Below are 19,322 nucleotides of genomic sequence, written 5' to 3' on the forward strand. Positions count from 1 at the left end.
AAATCATAACATACAATAGTGAGCTAATAAACTATACTGCCTACTAGTATGGTTGTCATGTGGCTTCTACACCTTGTAGTCCTTTTTCTTATGTAACATTTCCTATACAGTGATTTACACACATATAAATGTTTGTCTCTGTGTAGTGTGTGTGTTGTAAAGTGCTCTGACACCGTACACTGGTATGAGTGGCACTGTAAATCCAATTAAATGCATCTGAGAAAGAGTGTGGTTATGGAGACTTTAGGGGGACTGTTAAAGGGTGGTAGTGAGGGAGTCAGAGGCATAGGTGATCTTTGGGGGCACCAACAAACATGGTTTCACAGGGCGCCACCAGCACCAAAGCCGGCCCTGCCATAGAGGCCAGTCCGCCTCACCCATCGGTACCTCCATTGGCCTTGTTTCAGCAGTAGTAGCTGCAACTCACCAAGGATCGGCAATGCAGGATTTGCAAGCACACCAAACTAAGTTTGCAAACTTCCCAGTCTCTCTGCTTCATCCACAAGCACTTTTAACATGTGCTACCTGCTCTGGAGCCACTGGAATTATGCAGCAATGGGGGACAAAATTATGCTGCAGTGTTGACTAAATTATGCAACAAAAAAAGGCTGCAGCGTAATGCCATATATTTTCTTATACTTTATTATTTAGACATTTGTACATATGTTAAGTCTTTGCAAAGATTAGGCCTCATTAGTATCAGTATAACATTCAAAAGCAGCAGTGAGAAAGGTGATAGTCAACCTTTGCAAAGGGCCATCCACTTTGCAGCAACTCAAGTCACGTTTTTTAGTAACTTTATATCCGTTTGAGCTACAAAAATTATTAGTTAAAACTGTAAGATTATGCAGTGGATGATGTATTATGTGGCAAATATGGCAGAGCCATAATTATATAGAAAACATTTGCAAACTAGGATATTTTGCCATTCATGTTTGAACTGCTCTTGTGGAAGAAGGGAGAAGTGCTAATGAGAGAAACTGCATCGCTTGGAGGCAAATGGCTTGTGATTCCACTTTTAAGTGTATTTGGGACACTGTGTGATTGGAATTATGTCCCACTTTGCAAATGTATTTAAATGCCAATAACTCCTATTAAACCTTAAATAATCAAGTGTATCCATTGGTTGAATTAAATAACACAATAAGGTTTAACTGGTCGGTGAAATGCCAACCAAATACAAAAAATTAGGATGTTTGGCACATTCTGGCCACACCTCTGACTCCGCCCACTGATCCAATCCTTGGGTTATCCCCGCCCTCGGAGTCTCTGCCCACAGTTCCCCTACTTTTTTTCCCCCACTTCGACCACTGTTTGTATGCATGGCCTATGTGTGTGCCTCTGCACTGATGTCTGGTTTGTGTGTCTGTTGCATGTTTTAAATCTGTGCATCCGTATGCCCCTCTAATGCTCACGAGCTTGTGTTTCCACTGTTCCTGTACGCATGTTTTATGTCAGTGTATCTGTATACCTGTCTTGATTTTGTGCCTGCTTCAGGCGGGAGAAGGGCATCAGATTTTGTGCAGGCACTGCTAGCTATCCACGGTCCACCGAGAGAAGTCAGGGTATGTAAACACGCCATGCTGCCCCGTTTTTAATAGTGAGATCAGTTTGTAAAGAAAACAAAGGATGCATGTTAGTATAGTCTTTCTTTTTTAGTGAGAGAGTAAGGCTGACGATTTAATTAGGTCAGATTAACCCTTGCATTGGGTACAATTACACAAATATTGTTTAAAGCAACACGGTTCAAAAAGTTGTCACATTTTCAGGTATCAGAATGCAGCCAATTTCCTTTTTCAGGTTATTCAGAAACACTCTGCAGAACATTCTAGAAGATGCAATTATATCTACATAAGGAGTGTTCCAAAGGTTTTTGGGGCGGGATGGAGACCATGTTGACTTTCAGTATGTTTTACATTATTTAGATTGTACTTGCTGGGTTCCTGCTTATATTGATAACAGGCAGCCGGCACGTAGGTCTTATTTAGTCTGTAAGCACTTTTTTTCTTTAATGAGTTTCTCCTACTGCAGGCACCACATGCATTCCTGCAACATTCAGCGTAGAGTGCACGTTTTCACTTTCTAAGCAGCCCGGGACAATGTTTGCCGCTTCTTTGAAATGAAATAGGTCTCGCATTTACAAGAGTTTGAGCTATTGGAATTGTAAATGACAATGCCTTTTATTTATTTGTTAATTATAAAAACAGATAAATAAAAAGCATTGGCATTTACAATGCCAATAGCTTAAACTCTCACAAATGCGAGACCTATTGCATTGCAAATGCTTGTTTCTTTTTCTTTTTAGGAGGCTCTTGCCAGTTGCAATTTATTAACTGGCTGCTACTTTCTCTAAATGTGCTTTTGCGCACTTTTAATTTTTATTTTACTTTAGCTCCCCAAAATAAGTCTGCCATCTATGCAGGGGAAATTAAAATTATATATACCCGCCTCCCGCCCCGACACCTATGCGAGCATGTGCGGGGACACATGCACACACATACATCATCGCACGGGGCTAGCCGCACTTAGAATTCCCCCCACCCACTCCCCACTATCTGGAGGTTTTGGTCAAGGATCTTGATTTGGTTAAAGAATGGAATAATGACAAAATGTGTACGCTTTTCCAAGAGGAGTTACAGCTAAAGGAGATGCTTAAGTGTTTTCAATCTAACATCCAAAAATGGAGAATGGTGATTTAGAACGATTAGTCGCTGTAATAATTTAAATTATCATTCAAAAATCATGTTTAGTACCTAATAAAAAGGAACAAAATGATTTGCCTTAAACGTAGCCCCGTCTTTCGCCTTTTTAAAGTGAAGAACAAGGGGTTTTCCTTTATTATTCATGGGGTAAATAAAGCACAAATAGCCTGACAATAATTTGCTTCTTCATGTGCCCCAGTACTAAGCTTTTGAGAAAATACTTTTGGCTCCTTTCCCGATTACACAAACAGCCGAATTGTACAAATAGATTGGCCCAGGTGTTTTTCCTGCAGTTGTGGAATTTGCAACACTGTCTGGGCTCAGCAATTTTCTTGTCCTGGCTGTTTAAATGCAACTTGACCTTCATTTCTCAAATGGACATGAAGTCCTATAAGTGGAACACATTTTTTGACGTTGGCTGCTAGAGAGGCTTCATAGCAGTTTCCTTAATCATTGAATGGCGGTGTCAGATCTCAGACCCTAAAGGATCCACCATCTTGAACCTCTAAATAGCTTATTGTGACAAAGACACAATTAAAAGTGGGGAAGGAGAGAGATAGGGCATAAGAGAGAGAGCAGAGGGAGTTAGATTTGTGCAGCCATTTTCAAAGAAATTGTTTTACACAATGAGGTGTCACATTAATTGTGTGACCAAGCACCTGCGCCTCAGCCAGCATACAGTAGAACCATGGAACAGCAACGACTGCTCTGTTTCCATGTTGTGCTCCCTACTACAGCATGTGCAGTAACTCATGGGAACTACAACAAACAAGCATTTACAATGCAATGGTTTTGCCTTTGTTAAAGTTAGAGCTATTGGCATTGCTCTTGACATTATTTTTATTTATGTGTTTTTTTAAAACATAAATAAATGGCATTGTCATTTACAATGCAACTAGCTTTATCTCTCGCAAATGACACACACAAACACCCACAGAGAGCCCCCCACACACACACACAGAGCCCCCCACACACACACACAGAGCCCCCCACACACACACCCACACAGAGCCCCCCACACACACAGCCACACAAAGCCCCCCACACACACACCCACACGGAGCCCTCCACACACACCCACACAGAGCCCCCCCACACACTGCGACCCCCCCCACACACTGCAAGCCCTACACACTGCGACCCCCATTTCAATAGATGTGTGATGCTTACCTGGTACTAAATTGGTCCATGCATGGCTGAAAGGTTGAAATGGTGTAGGAGGCAAGGGTACAAATGTGAGCATGGAGAGAAAGGAGTATAAGTTTGAGATTAGTGACTGGGTGAAAATAAAATCAGGAAGGACACAGGGTGGTCTTTCCAAATTAGATGGTCTATTTCAGGTAGAAAATGTCAGTAGGTTCTTTGTGTTCTTGAGGGGGGGATAGGTCCAACCGGCACCATAATCGGACGTTTATTGTTTATCCCCATTCACAACAGGTAACTAGGCAGGATGGTCGTCTCAGAGCCCAATCAGCAGTGAAGCAACAAGGTCCCTAAACCTCCGTAGAAGCATGTGAAACACTGAGGGGCCCTCCTCACCACACACAGGGCTGAATCTGCACTCTGAATCTGCACTCTGAATCTGCACTCTGAATCTGCACTCTGCACTCTGAATCTGCACTCTGCACTCTGCACTCTGAATCTGCACTCTGCACTCTGAATCTGCACTCTGAATCTTGAATCTGCACTCTGAATCTTGAATCTGCACTCTGAATCTGCACTCTGCACTCTGAATCTGCACTTTGCACTCTGAATCTGCACTCTGCACTCTGAATCTGCACTCTGCACTCTGAATCTGCACTCTGAATCTTGAATCTGCACTCTGAATCTGCACTCTGCACTCTGAACTCTGAATCTCCACTCTGCACTCTGAATCTGCACTCTGAATCTTGAATCTGCACTCTGAATCTTGAATCTGTACTCTGAATCTTGAATCTGCACTCTGAATCTTGAATCTGCACTCTGAATCTGCACTCTGCACTCTGAATCTGCACTTTGCACTCTGAATCTGCACTCTGAACTCTGAATCTGCACTCTGCACTCTGAATCTGCACTTTGCACTCTGAATCTGCACTCTGAACTCTGAATCTCCACTCTGCACTCTGAATCTGCACTCTGAATCTCCACTCTGCACTCTGAATCTGCACTCTGAATCTGCACTCTGCACTCTGAATCTGCACTCTGAATCTCCACTCTGCACTCTGAATCTGCACTCTGAATCTCCACTCTGCACTCTGAATCTGCACTCTGAATCTCCACTCTGCACTCTGAATCTCCACTCTGAATCTGCACTCTGAATCTCCACTCTGAATCTCCACTCTGAATCTCCACTCTGAATCTCCACTCTGCACTCGGAATCTCCACTCTGAATCTCCACTCTGAATCTGCACTCTGAATCTCCACTCTGCACTCTGAATCTCCACTCTGAATCTGCACTCTGAATCTGCACTCTGAATCTCCACTCTGCACTCTGAATCTGCACTCTGAATCTGCACTCTGCACTCTGCACTCTGCACTCTGCACTCTGCACTCTGCACTCTGAATCTGCACTCTGAACTCTGAATCTGCACTCTGCACTCTGAATCTGCACTTTGCACTCTGAATCTGCACTCTGAACTCTGAATCTGCACTCTGCACTCTGAATCTGCACTTTGCACTCTGAATCTGCACTCTGAACTCTGAATCTCCACTCTGCACTCTGAATCTGCACTCTGAATCTGCACTCTGAATCTGCACTCTGCACTCTGAATCTGCACTCTGAATCTCCACTCTGCACTCTGAATCTGCACTCTGAATCTCCACTCTGCACTCTGAATCTGCACTCTGAATCTCCACTCTGCACTCTGAATCTCCACTCTGAATCTGCACTCTGAATCTCCACTCTGCACTCTGAATCTCCACTCTGAATCTCCACTCTGAATCTCCACTCTGCACTCTGAATCTCCACTCTGAATCTGCACTCTGAATCTCCACTCTGCACTCTGAATCTCCACTCTGAATCTGCACTCTGAATCTGCACTCTGAATCTCCACTCTGCACTCTGAATCTGCACTCTGAATCTGCACTCTGAATCTGCACTCTGCACTCTGCACTCTGAATCTGCACTCTGCACTCTGAATCTGCACTCTACACTCTGAATCTGCACTCTGCACTCTGAATCTGCACTCTGAATCTGCACTCTGCACTCTGAATCTGCACTCTGAATCTTGAATCTGCACTCTGAATCTGCACTCTGAATCTCCACTCTGCACTCTGAATCTGCACTCTGAATCTGCACTCTACACTCTGAATCTGCACTCTACACTCTGAATCTGCACTCTACACTCTGAATCTGCACTCTACACTCTGAATCTGCACTCTACACTCTGAATCTGCACTCTGCACTCTGAATCTGCACTCTGCACTCTGCACTCTGCACTCTGCACTCTGAATCTCCACTCTGCACTCTGAATCTGCACTCTGAATCTCCACTCTGCACTCTGAATCTCCACTCTGAATCTCCACTCTGAATCTCCACTCTGAATCTGCACTCTGCACTCTGAATCTGCACTCTGAATCTGCACTCTGCACTCTGAATCTGCACTCTGGATCTGCACTCTGAATCTGCACTCTGAATCTGCACTCTGAATCTGCACTCTGAATCTGCACTCTGAATCTCCACTCTGAATCTCCACTCTGCACTCTGAATCTGCACTCTGAATCTCCACTCTGCACTCTGAATCTGCACTCTGAATCTCCACTCTGCACTCTGAATCTCCACTCTGAATCTGCACTCTGAATCTCCACTCTGCACTCTGAATCTCCACTCTGAATCTCCACTCTGCACTCTGAATCTCCACTCTGAATCTCCACTCTGAATCTGCACTCTGAATCTCCACTCTGCACTCTGAATCTCCACTCTGAATCTGCACTCTGAATCTGCACTCTGAATCTGCACTCTGAATCTCCACTCTGCACTCTGAATCTGCACTCTGAATCTGCACTCTGCACTCTGCACTCTGCACTCTGAATCTGCACTCTGAACTCTGAATCTGCACTCTGCACTCTGAATCTGCACTTTGCACTCTGAATCTGCACTCTGAACTCTGAATCTGCACTCTGCACTCTGAATCTGCACTTTGCACTCTGAATCTGCACTCTGAACTCTGAATCTCCACTCTGCACTCTGAATCTGCACTCTGAATCTGCACTCTGAATCTGCACTCTGCACTCTGAATCTGCACTCTGAATCTCCACTCTGCACTCTGAATCTGCACTCTGAATCTCCACTCTGCACTCTGAATCTTCACTCTGAATCTCCACTCTGCACTCTGAATCTCCACTCTGAATCTGCACTCTGAATCTCCACTCTGCACTCTGAATCTCCACTCTGAATCTCCACTCTGAATCTCCACTCTGCACTCTGAATCTCCACTCTGAATCTGCACTCTGAATCTCCACTCTGCACTCTGAATCTCCACTCTGAATCTGCACTCTGAATCTGCACTCTGAATCTCCACTCTGCACTCTGAATCTGCACTCTGAATCTGCACTCTGCACTCTGCACTCTGAATCTGCACTCTGCACTCTGAATCTGCACTCTACACTCTGAATCTGCACTCTGCACTCTGAATCTGCACTCTGCACTCTGCACTCTGAATCTGCACTCTGAATCTTGAATCTGCACTCTGAATCTGCACTCTGAATCTCCACTCTGCACTCTGAATCTGCACTCTGAATCTGCACTCTACACTCTGAATCTGCACTCTACACTCTGAATCTGCACTCTACACTCTGAATCTGCACTCTACACTCTGAATCTGCACTCTACACTCTGAATCTGCACTCTGCACTCTGAATCTGCACTCTGCACTCTGCACTCTGCACTCTGAATCTCCACTCTGCACTCTGAATCTGCACTCTGAATCTCCACTCTGCACTCTGAATCTCCACTCTGAATCTCCACTCTGAATCTGCACTCTGCACTCTGAATCTGCACTCTGAATCTGCACTCTGAATCTGCACTCTGAATCTGCACTCTGAATCTGCACTCTGAATCTGCACTCTGAATCTGCACTCTGAATCTGCACTCTGAATCTGCAACTCTGCACTCTCAATCTGCACTCTCAATCTGCACTCTGCACTCTCAATCTGCACTCTGCACTCTCAATCTGCACTCTGAATCTGCACTCTGAATCTGCACTCTGAATCTGCACTCTGAATCTGCACTCTGAATCTGCACTCTGAATCTGCACTCTGAATCTGCACTCTGAATCTGCACTCTGAATCTGCACTCTGCACTCTCAATCTGCACTCTCAATCTGCACTCTGCACTCTCAATCTGCACTCTCAATCTGCACTCTGAATCTGCACTCTGAATCTGCACTCTGCACTCTGAATCTGCACTCTGAACTCTGAATCTGCACTCTGCACTCTGAATCTGCACTTTGCACTCTGAATCTGCACTCTGAACTCTGAATCTCCACTCTGCACTCTGAATCTGCACTCTGAATCTGCACTCTGAATCTGCACTCTGCACTCTGAATCTGCACTCTGAATCTCCACTCTGCACTCTGAATCTGCACTCTGAATCTCCACTCTGCACTCTGAATCTTCACTCTGAATCTCCACTCTGCACTCTGAATCTCCACTCTGAATCTGCACTCTGAATCTCCACTCTGCACTCTGAATCTCCACTCTGAATCTCCACTCTGAATCTCCACTCTGCACTCTGAATCTCCACTCTGAATCTGCACTCTGAATCTCCACTCTGCACTCTGAATCTCCACTCTGAATCTGCACTCTGCACTCTGCACTCTGAATCTGCACTCTGCACTCTGAATCTGCACTCTACACTCTGAATCTGCACTCTGCACTCTGAATCTGCACTCTGCACTCTGAATCTGCACTCTGAATCTTGAATCTGCACTCTGAATCTGCACTCTGAATCTCCACTCTGCACTCTGAATCTGCACTCTGAATCTGCACTCTACACTCTGAATCTGCACTCTACACTCTGAATCTGCACTCTACACTCTGAATCTGCACTCTACACTCTGAATCTGCACTCTACACTCTGAATCTGCACTCTGCACTCTGAATCTGCACTCTGCACTCTGCACTCTGCACTCTGAATCTCCACTCTGCACTCTGAATCTGCACTCTGAATCTCCACTCTGCACTCTGAATCTCCACTCTGAATCTCCACTCTGAATCTGCACTCTGCACTCTGAATCTGCACTCTGAATCTGCACTCTGAATCTGCACTCTGAATCTGCACTCTGAATCTGCACTCTGAATCTGCACTCTGAATCTGCACTCTGAATCTGCACTCTGAATCTGCAACTCTGCACTCTCAATCTGCACTCTCAATCTGCACTCTGCACTCTGCACTCTCAATCTGCACTCTGAATCTGCACTCTGAATCTGCACTCTGAATCTGCACTCTCAATCTGCACTCTCAATCTGCACTCTGAATCTGCACTCTGAATCTGCACTCTGAATCTGCACTCTGAATCTGCACTCTGAATCTGCACTCTGAATCTGCACTCTGCACTCTCAATCTGCACTCTCAATCTGCACTCTGCACTCTCAATCTGCACTCTCAATCTGCACTCTGAATCTGCACTCTGAATCTGCACTCTGAATCTGCACTCTGCATCTGCACTCTGCATCTGCACTCTGAATCTGCACTCTCAATCTGCACTCTCAATCTGCACTCTCAATCTGCACTCTCAATCTGCACTCTCAATCTGCACTCTCAATCTGCACTCTGCACTCTCAATCTGCACTCTCAATCTGCACTCTCAATCTGCACTCTGCACTCTCAATCTGCACTCTCAATCTGCACTCTGAATCTGCACTCTGCACTCTGAATCTGCACTCTGCACTCTGAATCTGCACTCTGAATCTGCACTCTGAATCTGCACTCTGAATCTCCACTCTGCACTCTGAATCTGCACTCTGAATCTGCACTCTGAATCTCCACTCTGAATCTCCACTCTGAATCTCCACTCTGAATCTCCACTCTGAATCTCCACTCTGAATCTCCACTCTGCACTCTGAATCTGCACTCTACACTCTGAATCTGCACTCTGAATCTGCACTCTGAATCTGCACTCTGAATCTGCACTCTGAATCTGCACTCTGAATCTGCACTCTGAATCTGCACTCTAAATCTGCACTCTACACTCTGAATCTGCACTCTGAATCTGCACTCTGCACTCTGAATCTGCACTCTGAATCTGCACTCTGCACTCTGAATCTCCACTCTGCACTCTGAATCTGCACTCTGCACTCTGCATCTGCACTCTGCATCTGCACTCTGCATCTGCACTCTGCATCTGCACTCTCAATCTGCACTCTCAATCTGCACTCTGCACTCTCAATCTGCACTCTCAATCTGCACTCTCAATCTGCACTCTCAATCTGCACTCTCAATCTGCACTCTGAATCTGCACTCTGAATCTGCACTCTCAATCTGCACTCTGAATCTGCACTCTGAATCTGCACTCTGAATCTGCACTCTGAATCTGCACTCTGAATCTGCAACTCTGCACTCTTAATCTGCACTCTCAATCTGCACTCTGCACTCTCAATCTGCACTCTGCACTCTCAATCTGCACTCTCAATCTGCACTCTGAATCTGCACTCTGAATCTGCACTCTGAATCTGCACTCTGAATCTGCACTCTGCACTCTCAATCTGCACTCTCAATCTGCACTCTCAATCTGCACTCTGCACTCTCAATCTGCACTCTGCACTCTGAATCTGCACTCTGAATCTGCACTCTGAATCTGCACTCTGAATCTGCACTCTGCACTCTCAATCTGCACTCTCAATCTGCACTCTCAATCTGCACTCTCAATCTGCACTCTGCACTCTCAATCTGCACTCTGCACTCTCAATCTGCACTCTGCACTCTCAATCTGCACTCTGCACTCTCAATCTGCACTCTGCACTCTCAATCTGCACTCTCAATCTGCACTCTCAATCTGCACTCTCAATCTGCACTCTCAGTCTGCACTCTCAGTCTGCACTATCAGTCTGCACTATCAGTCTGCACTATCAGTCTGCACTATCAGTCTGCACTATCAGTCTGCACTATCAGTCTGCACTCTGCACTCTGCACTCTGCACTCGCACTCTGAATCTGCACTCTGACTCTGAATCTGCACTCTGACTCTGAATCTGCACTCTGACTCTGAATCTGCACGCCTTAAAATCCACTCTCGGTTCCTTTGTTTGCCTGATGTTCGTTACAAAATTTTATTAAAAGGTGAGCAGGAAGTTTCAAAGTGCGACAGCATAAACATTTTTTTTAACTATCAGCTTACGATTCCTACCTTATTTGGAAGTTTATCTACTTGAAATATTCCCTTTGTTCTGTAGTAAGCAGACCTTTTTATTCCTCGTGTTAATACGCATGCAATGTTTGTCAATGCCCAGCGGGTCAGGCAGTGTTCAGTAGCACAATATTGCTGCCTCGTGGCTTTTCGCTGCCGCGGGAAGTGCACAATTAGGCGATGCTGTGATCCCGGGTGCACTTTTCTGGTCGGAAAGTGGAAAGTTAGTGGTTTCACAGTGGGGGTCGGTGCCCTATAATAGGTAACACATGGGAAGCTCTAAATAAATAACTTCATCTAATGAGGCTGTCATTAAATAAAAAAAAGTAGCATGCTCGCCGCTGGGACATTTATCACCGCACAAATTAGTCTGTTTTCGCCTCATTAAAATAAAGAGAAACCAGCGTGAATTCGGTATACTTTACTCCCATGAAATAAAACACATCCAGCAAAGGACCTAACTCTAAAACGGATATTCACATATATGTACATCATTTCAGTCCTTTTTAATGTCCACAACGCTAAAACGTATAAAATAAACAAGCTTATAGTAACAATGAAAATGCTGCATCGGAAGGCGGGTGCCGGCTCAATGCCGGGACAGATTCGGGGGCGTTCCCGGCTTTTGGCTGACGTCGCGTGACGTCGGCAAAAGCCAAAGAATCTCGGGAACGCCCCCGAATCTGGTCCGGCATTGACGGACAGGCCCCTCGTCCAATGGCTACCCTCCATTTATGGAGCTAGCCAATCGGAGGAGGGGGCGTATCCCGACCCACACACACAACTCAAGAGGTTTTTTTGGCACATGCGCAAAGCGCATGGCCAGTCAAAACCTAAAAATCAGTAGCACACTTTTTGCAGACTAAGACATATCATTACTCAACTATATCTTCTCCTTGGTATTTAGGTCACTAATGAGCCGCCAAAAGGACTTCGTGCAAATATCAGACGGGCATTTACAGAGATCACCCCTACGTTTTTTGAAGAGCATGTTCTTGGAAACCAGTGGCGCAAAGTCATCTTTGGTGTTTGCTTTTTCCACGCAATTATTCAGGTACCTTTTTCACTTTCGTTCTGTATGTATTTATTTCGTAAATGTTGTGGTGCTGTAAATATTGTTCCGTGAATAAACAGAACAAGCGCGTGGCATTGCATTGTCAGCACAAGCAAAATCAATGTTGTCAATAAGAGTTTCACTCATAATTTCGAACATTAAATGTTGTTCCGGTAAACATGTTGGAACATTAGATGTAGTTTAGTTTTGAACTATTTTAGTAATGCACTATTTTCCGCTATTTTTCGCTAATTTTATTTATAATGTAGAAGCTTATTTTGTTATTATACACTTCATTTCACTGAACAGATGTGCATCAAGTTCGTTTTCCCAAAAACAGTTTTTAATGAAGTTAGTTAATTCTACGTTTGAAGTGGCCGAAACTACAGTACCTTCAAACAGATGCCGTCCTTCACTAGTAAAAGGACTTTTAACGTCAAAATGAAGAATGTCAATATGTCCCCTACAGGGACAATACGTATTTTGGTTGCGTTAGTAATGGTTGTATGCTTTAGATTGGTATAATGGTTCCCAAACTTTTTCGACGTGTTGCTCCTTTGACCTAATTGACAGTTGGCCGTGGCTCCCCATCATGTCACTTTTTGTTTTTTACCGGTGGGGGTGATGGTTGTAAGCCCGACCTTGGGAGTACTTTTTTTTTTTTTTGTGGCACTTACAAAAAACAATCACTGTGCAAGTTGTGCATGTCTATCCCGACACTACAGTTTCAGGTGTCAATTGGCACATCTAGTACAATGATATATCATGACAATGAACATCCTACCCAAACTGCTCCACCGCTAGCCCATCCCCAGTTTGTGTCCCCGATGTTCAGGATTCCTATCCTCCCATTTACCGCCAGCACTGGCATACAGTAACACAACACCGCACATGATTGACCTCAAAGTAGGCATTTATAGTTGATATAATCACCCCACTCCCTCAGGCCCATACCATTTTCTGACTGAGAATTTGAGGCCTGCTTAGTTGCTTCCACTTATCTCCGAAATGGGCCCCATATATCCTTGGGTCGGGACGTAGGGGGTGTGATGCTAGCATAGTTCTCCGCATTAACATTGCAATAGGCTAAACTGTGCAGCCAATCCTGCACTTTGGGTCCTGTTTTTCTGCCCCAGTGTATTGCAATCTCCCGTTTTGCCAGCAGGAGCCCCAGTGATGCAAAACGTCTAACTCTCTTGGGGAAGTTCAATGTGTAACCCAGTAGTGCAATCTCTGGAATAGGCTCGAGAGGCAAGCCGATCATCTTCCCTAGTGTAGAGTAAATGTCCGCCCAGTAACTCTGTAAGCGGGGGCAAGTCCATGTCATATGCATGATTTCGGCGTGAGTTGCCGAGCATTTTAAACATGTGTGTGGCTTGGAGGCGTCTATCCTATGTGCTTTGGCAGGTGTAAAATAAGCACGGCATAGAAATTCAAAGTGAAGCAGCTTGTGTCTGCTGTTAAAGGAGATGTTTTTGGTTACCTCGCAGCATTTGGACCATTGTTTGTCTGTTATTGGACCTCCCAAGTCCGCCTCCCAGTCATATCGGAGCTTGTCGTCACACGCGGTCTCATACCAGAACTTGCTTTGTACATTTGAGATTTGAAATGAGACGCGCTTTATCTGGGCTCTCTATTACTAGTGTGAGCGGGGGAAACAATTCTGGCTCAATTGGAAACGTAGGGAGTGTCGCCCTCAAGGCCGACCTCATTCGGGTCATAACAAATCGAGTCATAAAACTGCTGCCAGTATACCATGTATCGTCGTCCAGTGAGAATTCATGTCCCTCCGGGTACAAATCCCCTATTTTGGCTACGCCTAAGGCAGTCAGTGTGCGCTGCACTAGTACTTCCTCAGTGATTGGGAACCATTTGGTGTTAGGTAGTGAAAGGGCGGATGAGTATAGGGTTGTAGTGCCGTTAAGCTTCCTCAATTTCCCCCATGCCCCGCTGGTGGTGGACACCGTTTGTATGTCGTGTGGGTTGCAGGGGAAGCCTCTAGGGAGGACTGTGGACAACCTGTCAGGAATAACGAGGTCTGCCTCCAGCCGTAAAAACTGTATTCTCGCGTCTGGGTGAAACCATGGTTGTGCATAACGACATTGAGCCACTAAATAATATAATTGTAAGTCTGGCACGCCAAACCTTCCTTGCACGTATGGTAGCGTGTGGATAGACCAGTGGTTACGTGGCTGCTCCCCCCCAAACCAGCCGTGTGAGGTGTGATCGTAGTGTTCGAAAAAAGCCATCATTGAGAGGTGTGGGAATGTTATTGAAGAGATATAAACATTTGGGACGTACGACCATCTTTAGAATTGCTACCCATCCTGCTAGTGATAATGGTAGCCTCAGCCAATGCTCCATATGTGTTCCTAAAGTGTGCACTGCCTGCCCATAATTTAAATGGTTAATTTGCGTGATGTCCAAGTGAATGTGTATCCCAAGGAATTTTACTGAATCGGAACACCACTCAAGGGGATACTCGCATTCCCATGGAGTAGTGCTCATGGTCAATGGAAAAATAATGGACCTATTCCAATTTATGCCCAGTCCAGAGTATCTGCCAAATCGGAGGATTTCCCTAATGAGTGGCGCTAAGTTGGTTTGAGGTTCCCGGATGTATAAGATGGTGTCGTCTTCATAGAGGGAGGCAAGAACGGGGCCGGTCTTAAACTGCAATCCCCGGTGAAGGTGGCGTTCTTGGAAATGCCTAATTAACAGGTCTATTGCTAATATGAACAGAAGTGGCGATAGCGGACAGTCCTGCCTAGTCCCACGGGAAAGCACCAATGGTCTGGATAGTGTGCCGTTCAAACGCAGCCTTGCCGTGGGTTTGCCACAGAGTAGTGCCATAGTGGCAATGAATCCCAATGGCATGCCCATACGTTCCATTATTGCAAAAGTCAAGTCAAGTCAAATGATCTTTATTCGGATAAAAATATCCATAAAAGCACAGTTCATCACCACCAAAAAGAAATACAGTACAAGTTTTAAAACATATAAATATACAGTGTCATCCAATACAAGTGCAAAGTTACTGTATTAGAATCACAATAAAAATGTTGGACGGGCCTGTAAAATTGACAGCGTTAATAGCATAGTGCAAGATATGAGATTTAGAACAATTGTGCAAAATCAGCAATATGTTACAAATAAAGTGCAGTAACGTGCAATAAGTCAGGCAGTTGTAGGCATCAAGATACAGATATAATTAAAATAAACCCCCTTTTTTTAATTCTATCAATACTAGCAGCAGCATCAAGGTATTGGTTGTGGGCGATGTTAATGGCCATCTTAGAGGCAAGGATAAAAGGGGCATTTCACTAGGCGATGTTACAGAATTTGTGGCGCATTAAAATTCATTCATGGAAGCACGCGAGCATACCGCAGCTTGTAAAAACGTGCTTACACGAAAATCCAAGTCGTCACTTCCTAGTTTTAAAATTTCAAGGTATGTAGTTTAAAATCCAAAATAGCCCATGCCTTGAAATAGGGAGGTAAATACTGTTTTGTGTATGTTACATAGTATTTACAAAAGAGTAAAAAATATAACAATGTTTGTTTGCTACCAGTACCGCAGGGACAGTTAAACTGCTCAAGGTTGCTGTTGAATCCTATCGGAAAGCAGAGTGAATATTTTATACTGCCGTCCCTAAGGCGGTAGAGTAAGCTCCTTTTCCATCTCCCTATATTTTTCCTAAGGTATTGCTGTGGCATGTGATGTTGAATGCTCTGTACCTCCAGAAGGGGCATATATCTAATAATCGATGATTTATGATGCTCAATGTTCTGTCTTTCTTTATGGTACCGGTCATACAACGCCCCCCTAACTGTTTTCATGCTTATGCCTTCTAATGCTAGTGGGCATAAAAAAATGTGCTCCAACTTCGCACTAGCTAGGCTGTCTTTTACTGCGGCAAGCCAGGGTATGCTACCGCCCTTGTCACACTTAAGACAGTCTGTTATTATCTCTCTTGTTAAAATCGCAGCGGGATTCTGCCATATTTTTATCCAAAATAAAGCTGGGCGAGACCTGATAAAATCCTCCACATAATGTAAATTCAATTCCTTATGACATATGTAAGTTGGAGATTAAATTTGAGCCCCGAAAATTTTTCTGCAAAATCTATTCTCTTCAATTTGGATCCCACTACAATTCACATACCCCCAGACTTCAGCACCATAAGTGGCCGTTGATACACATTATGATTTATATATCTGAATCAAAGGTAACACTACCTCTGCTTGTTTTGGTTGCCGAAGGCCAATGATGGAATTAACCGCTTTGGAGAGTTTGCTTCTGCTGTGGGCCACATGGGCTTGCCAAGAGCCTGATTCTGAAAAAACTAGGCCCAGATAAGTAAAAGTGCTTGTGCATGTTAGCGATTCACTGCCCGATGTCATAGGCTTAATGCAGTGTTTTTTCGGCCCACAAGTCATTATATAGGATTTTTTAAAATTAGTGCAGAGGTCCAGATTGGCCATAAAAGATACAAATCCCGTGACTAAAGTGCGAAGTGCATTGGGGGTGCGGGCCATAAGGACCGCATCGTCTGCGTATAGAAGCGCGGGGAATAATTTACCATTAATTTTAGGTACGTCACTGGTCAGTTTAGACAGGGAGTTATGTAATTCATTTATATAAAGGATACAAAGTAGAGGGGCCAGAACACAACCTTGTCTGACCCCTCTGCCAATAACAATGTCCCCAGAAACCTCCCCATCATTGCTTATCCTTAACCGTGCCTTCAAATCCCTGTGCAAATACGCCCAAAAATAAACCAAGGCCTCGTCCAACCCATAATTTAAAAGGATCTCCCATAAACGCGATCTGTTAACAAAATCAAAAGCTGAGGTTAAATCCATAAAACCCAAATAAAGTGGAACTTTTTGAGCGTTCGTGTATTTGCCCAAAATGAGATTCAGATTCAAACACTGTTCCACAGTTCCAACATTGCTTCTAAAGCCCAGCTGACAACAATTTAAAATTTGGTTGTCTTCAGCCCAGTCCCTAATCTTATTAAAGACAACCCTGCCCAAGGTCTTCAACGTGTTGTCTATCAGAGAAATAGGGAGATAACAGCTGGGGTTGGATCTGTCACCCTTTTAAAAAATGGGCACAATGATACTGGTCGACCAAGTGCTCGGGATCACTGTGTTAGTCAAGTTATTAAAAACATTACATAAAAGAGGAGCCCAGAAATACGGTTCATGTTTTATAAGGTCAATTGATAGCCCATCCGAACCTGGGGCTTTGTTCCCTAAACTTTGGTGTATGGCATCCTCGACTTCAGATACAGTTATAGCAACCTGTAGGACTGGGAAGCAGGTATGACTACTAGAGGTCTTTGTGGGAGCTGTATAGATTCTAGCAAAGTGCGCCTCCCATAGTTCACTAGGTATATTACAACTTATGGGAGTAATGTTCGAGTCCATGGACCTCATACCTTTAACTTCTTTCCAAAATCCAGATACATCCTTAAGTAAGGCAGCACTAGCAAGGTTGTCCCAGCGTTCTTTCAATATCTCTTCTGAGCGTAGTTTAGTTGCTTTCTTATAGCAGGCTCTTAATGATCTAACTAAGGTTGTATCCCTGGGTGTAGCCGCTAGTGCTTCATGCAGTTCTCTGTTAGCCCGCGAGCACGTGCCATCGAACCATCTGGGATTCTTGCAAAAATAAATGGCCATTCCAGAGAATCGAGGGCCTTCTCCGCATCTAATAATATGGTGGCCGCGGGGGTGTCAGGGTTAATTCTGTGAAGCACTGTGAACAGTGTCCGAAGGTTCAAGGAGGTGGACCTGTGAGGTACAAAGCCAGATTTCACTGGGCAGATAATATATTCCATTAATTGAGATAACTGGTTGTCGAGGACTTTGGCTAATATTTTGGAATCTAAATTTAATAAGGAAAGTGGGTGATATGATCCACAGAGTATGGGGTCTTTGCCCGGTTTGGGGAGGAGTACAATGACGGCGTTGCGTAGTGTAGGAGGAAGTTCTATTTCTCCAATGCTTCTGCATATACCTCAATTAGCTGCGGACAAAAAGGTCCTTATAATCTTTGTAAAAATCCCCCGTGAAGCCATCTGACCCCGGGGCTGTGAAGCCTCGGATCGTGTCAATGGGGAGTGATACGTCGGCCTCCGAGATGGGCTCCGCCAAGAAGTCCTTCATGTACTTTTCCAGGTCGACCAGTGCGATTTTGGACAGATAGTCATCTTGGGCTGTGCTATCTGAACCCACCCTTGAGGTGTACAGTGTGGTGTAGTAGTCCAAAAGCTCATCGCAAATATCGGAAGTATTGTTGAGTGTGCGCCCAGTAGCGGTGTGAAGTTCAGTGATGTATGATTTGCTGTATGGCGGCCTCAACATATGTGCTAACACTCTCCCGGTCTCTCCCCTTCCCCATAAACCTTGACTGAGTGGTATTTCACCATGTACAGTACCTCCCAGTCCGCATTATCTCTGTATTCTGTCATCAGGGCCAATCGATTTGCCTGTTCTACAGGGTCCATGGTCCCTGCGGAATTTGTTATCCGGTGTAATGATGTTGCGTTCAATGCATGTCTTCATGTTGCGAAGGTCTCTGAGGCGGGGCCCAGCAATCTATGGCCTGTCTACTAAGAATCCAGCAGTGAATGACTCCTTGCCGAAGAGGCCGGTAAGTAGATTTTCCACGAAAGTATCCATGTGTCCGGTGGTTGTCGTTCGGAAACTCCCAAAATGCGAACGCTATTGCGGCGACTGCGGGCCTCCAACTCCTCGTTTTTAATGGAGACTTCCTTGAGAAAGGGTTCTATTCGCTCGAGTTTTTGAGGGACTGTGCAGTTCCATCCTCGATGTCGGAAATGCGAGCCTCCGCTACATCCAGCCGTCGATCGTGGACCTTGATTTTAGCCCCCAGTCCTGCCATGTTCTTGTTCAGTAGGCCAAAGCAAGAGTCCAGGGCCTTGAATCCTGCCCTCATTTCTTGCAGCATAGTAATGGAGGCCGTCTCAGCGGACTTGGAGTGTTCAGGGACTTGTGTGTTGTCAGCCATTTGAGTAGAGTCTAGTTGCGTTTGTCGGCTACTTTCTCGAAGGGGAGGTTTCTCTGTTTGGGGTCTTTGCAGCCCATGCCGCCCTGGGGGGGCTCCAGGGGCCGATGCAGTGCAAGGACGGTGTGCAAAGCAGCGACCCAGTTATGAAAGCCAGTCGCAGTGGGCGATGTGTGTTCCTGAGCTCTAGGACTTTAGTCGCACAGT

At 45.0% G+C, this 19,322-nt stretch overlaps 1 protein-coding gene across 1 annotated transcript in view; it reads left to right on the forward strand.

Annotated features, from left to right (window-relative positions):
* Positions 1 to 19,322, forward strand: part of LOC144818685 (dynein axonemal heavy chain 6-like) — a 1,395,111-nt gene that overhangs the window by 1,062,380 nt on the left and 313,409 nt on the right. Inside the window, exon 28 of the mRNA XM_078676337.1 lies at positions 11,933 to 12,079. Within this exon, the coding sequence (XP_078532463.1) occupies positions 11,933 to 12,079 (147 nt within the window). The remainder of the gene's footprint in view (positions 1 to 11,932; positions 12,080 to 19,322) is intronic.

This window comes from Lissotriton helveticus, chromosome 2_1 (assembly GCF_964261635.1).
Source record: "Lissotriton helveticus chromosome 2_1, aLisHel1.1, whole genome shotgun sequence".
In the NCBI taxonomy this organism is placed as follows: Eukaryota; Metazoa; Chordata; class Amphibia; order Caudata; family Salamandridae; genus Lissotriton; species Lissotriton helveticus.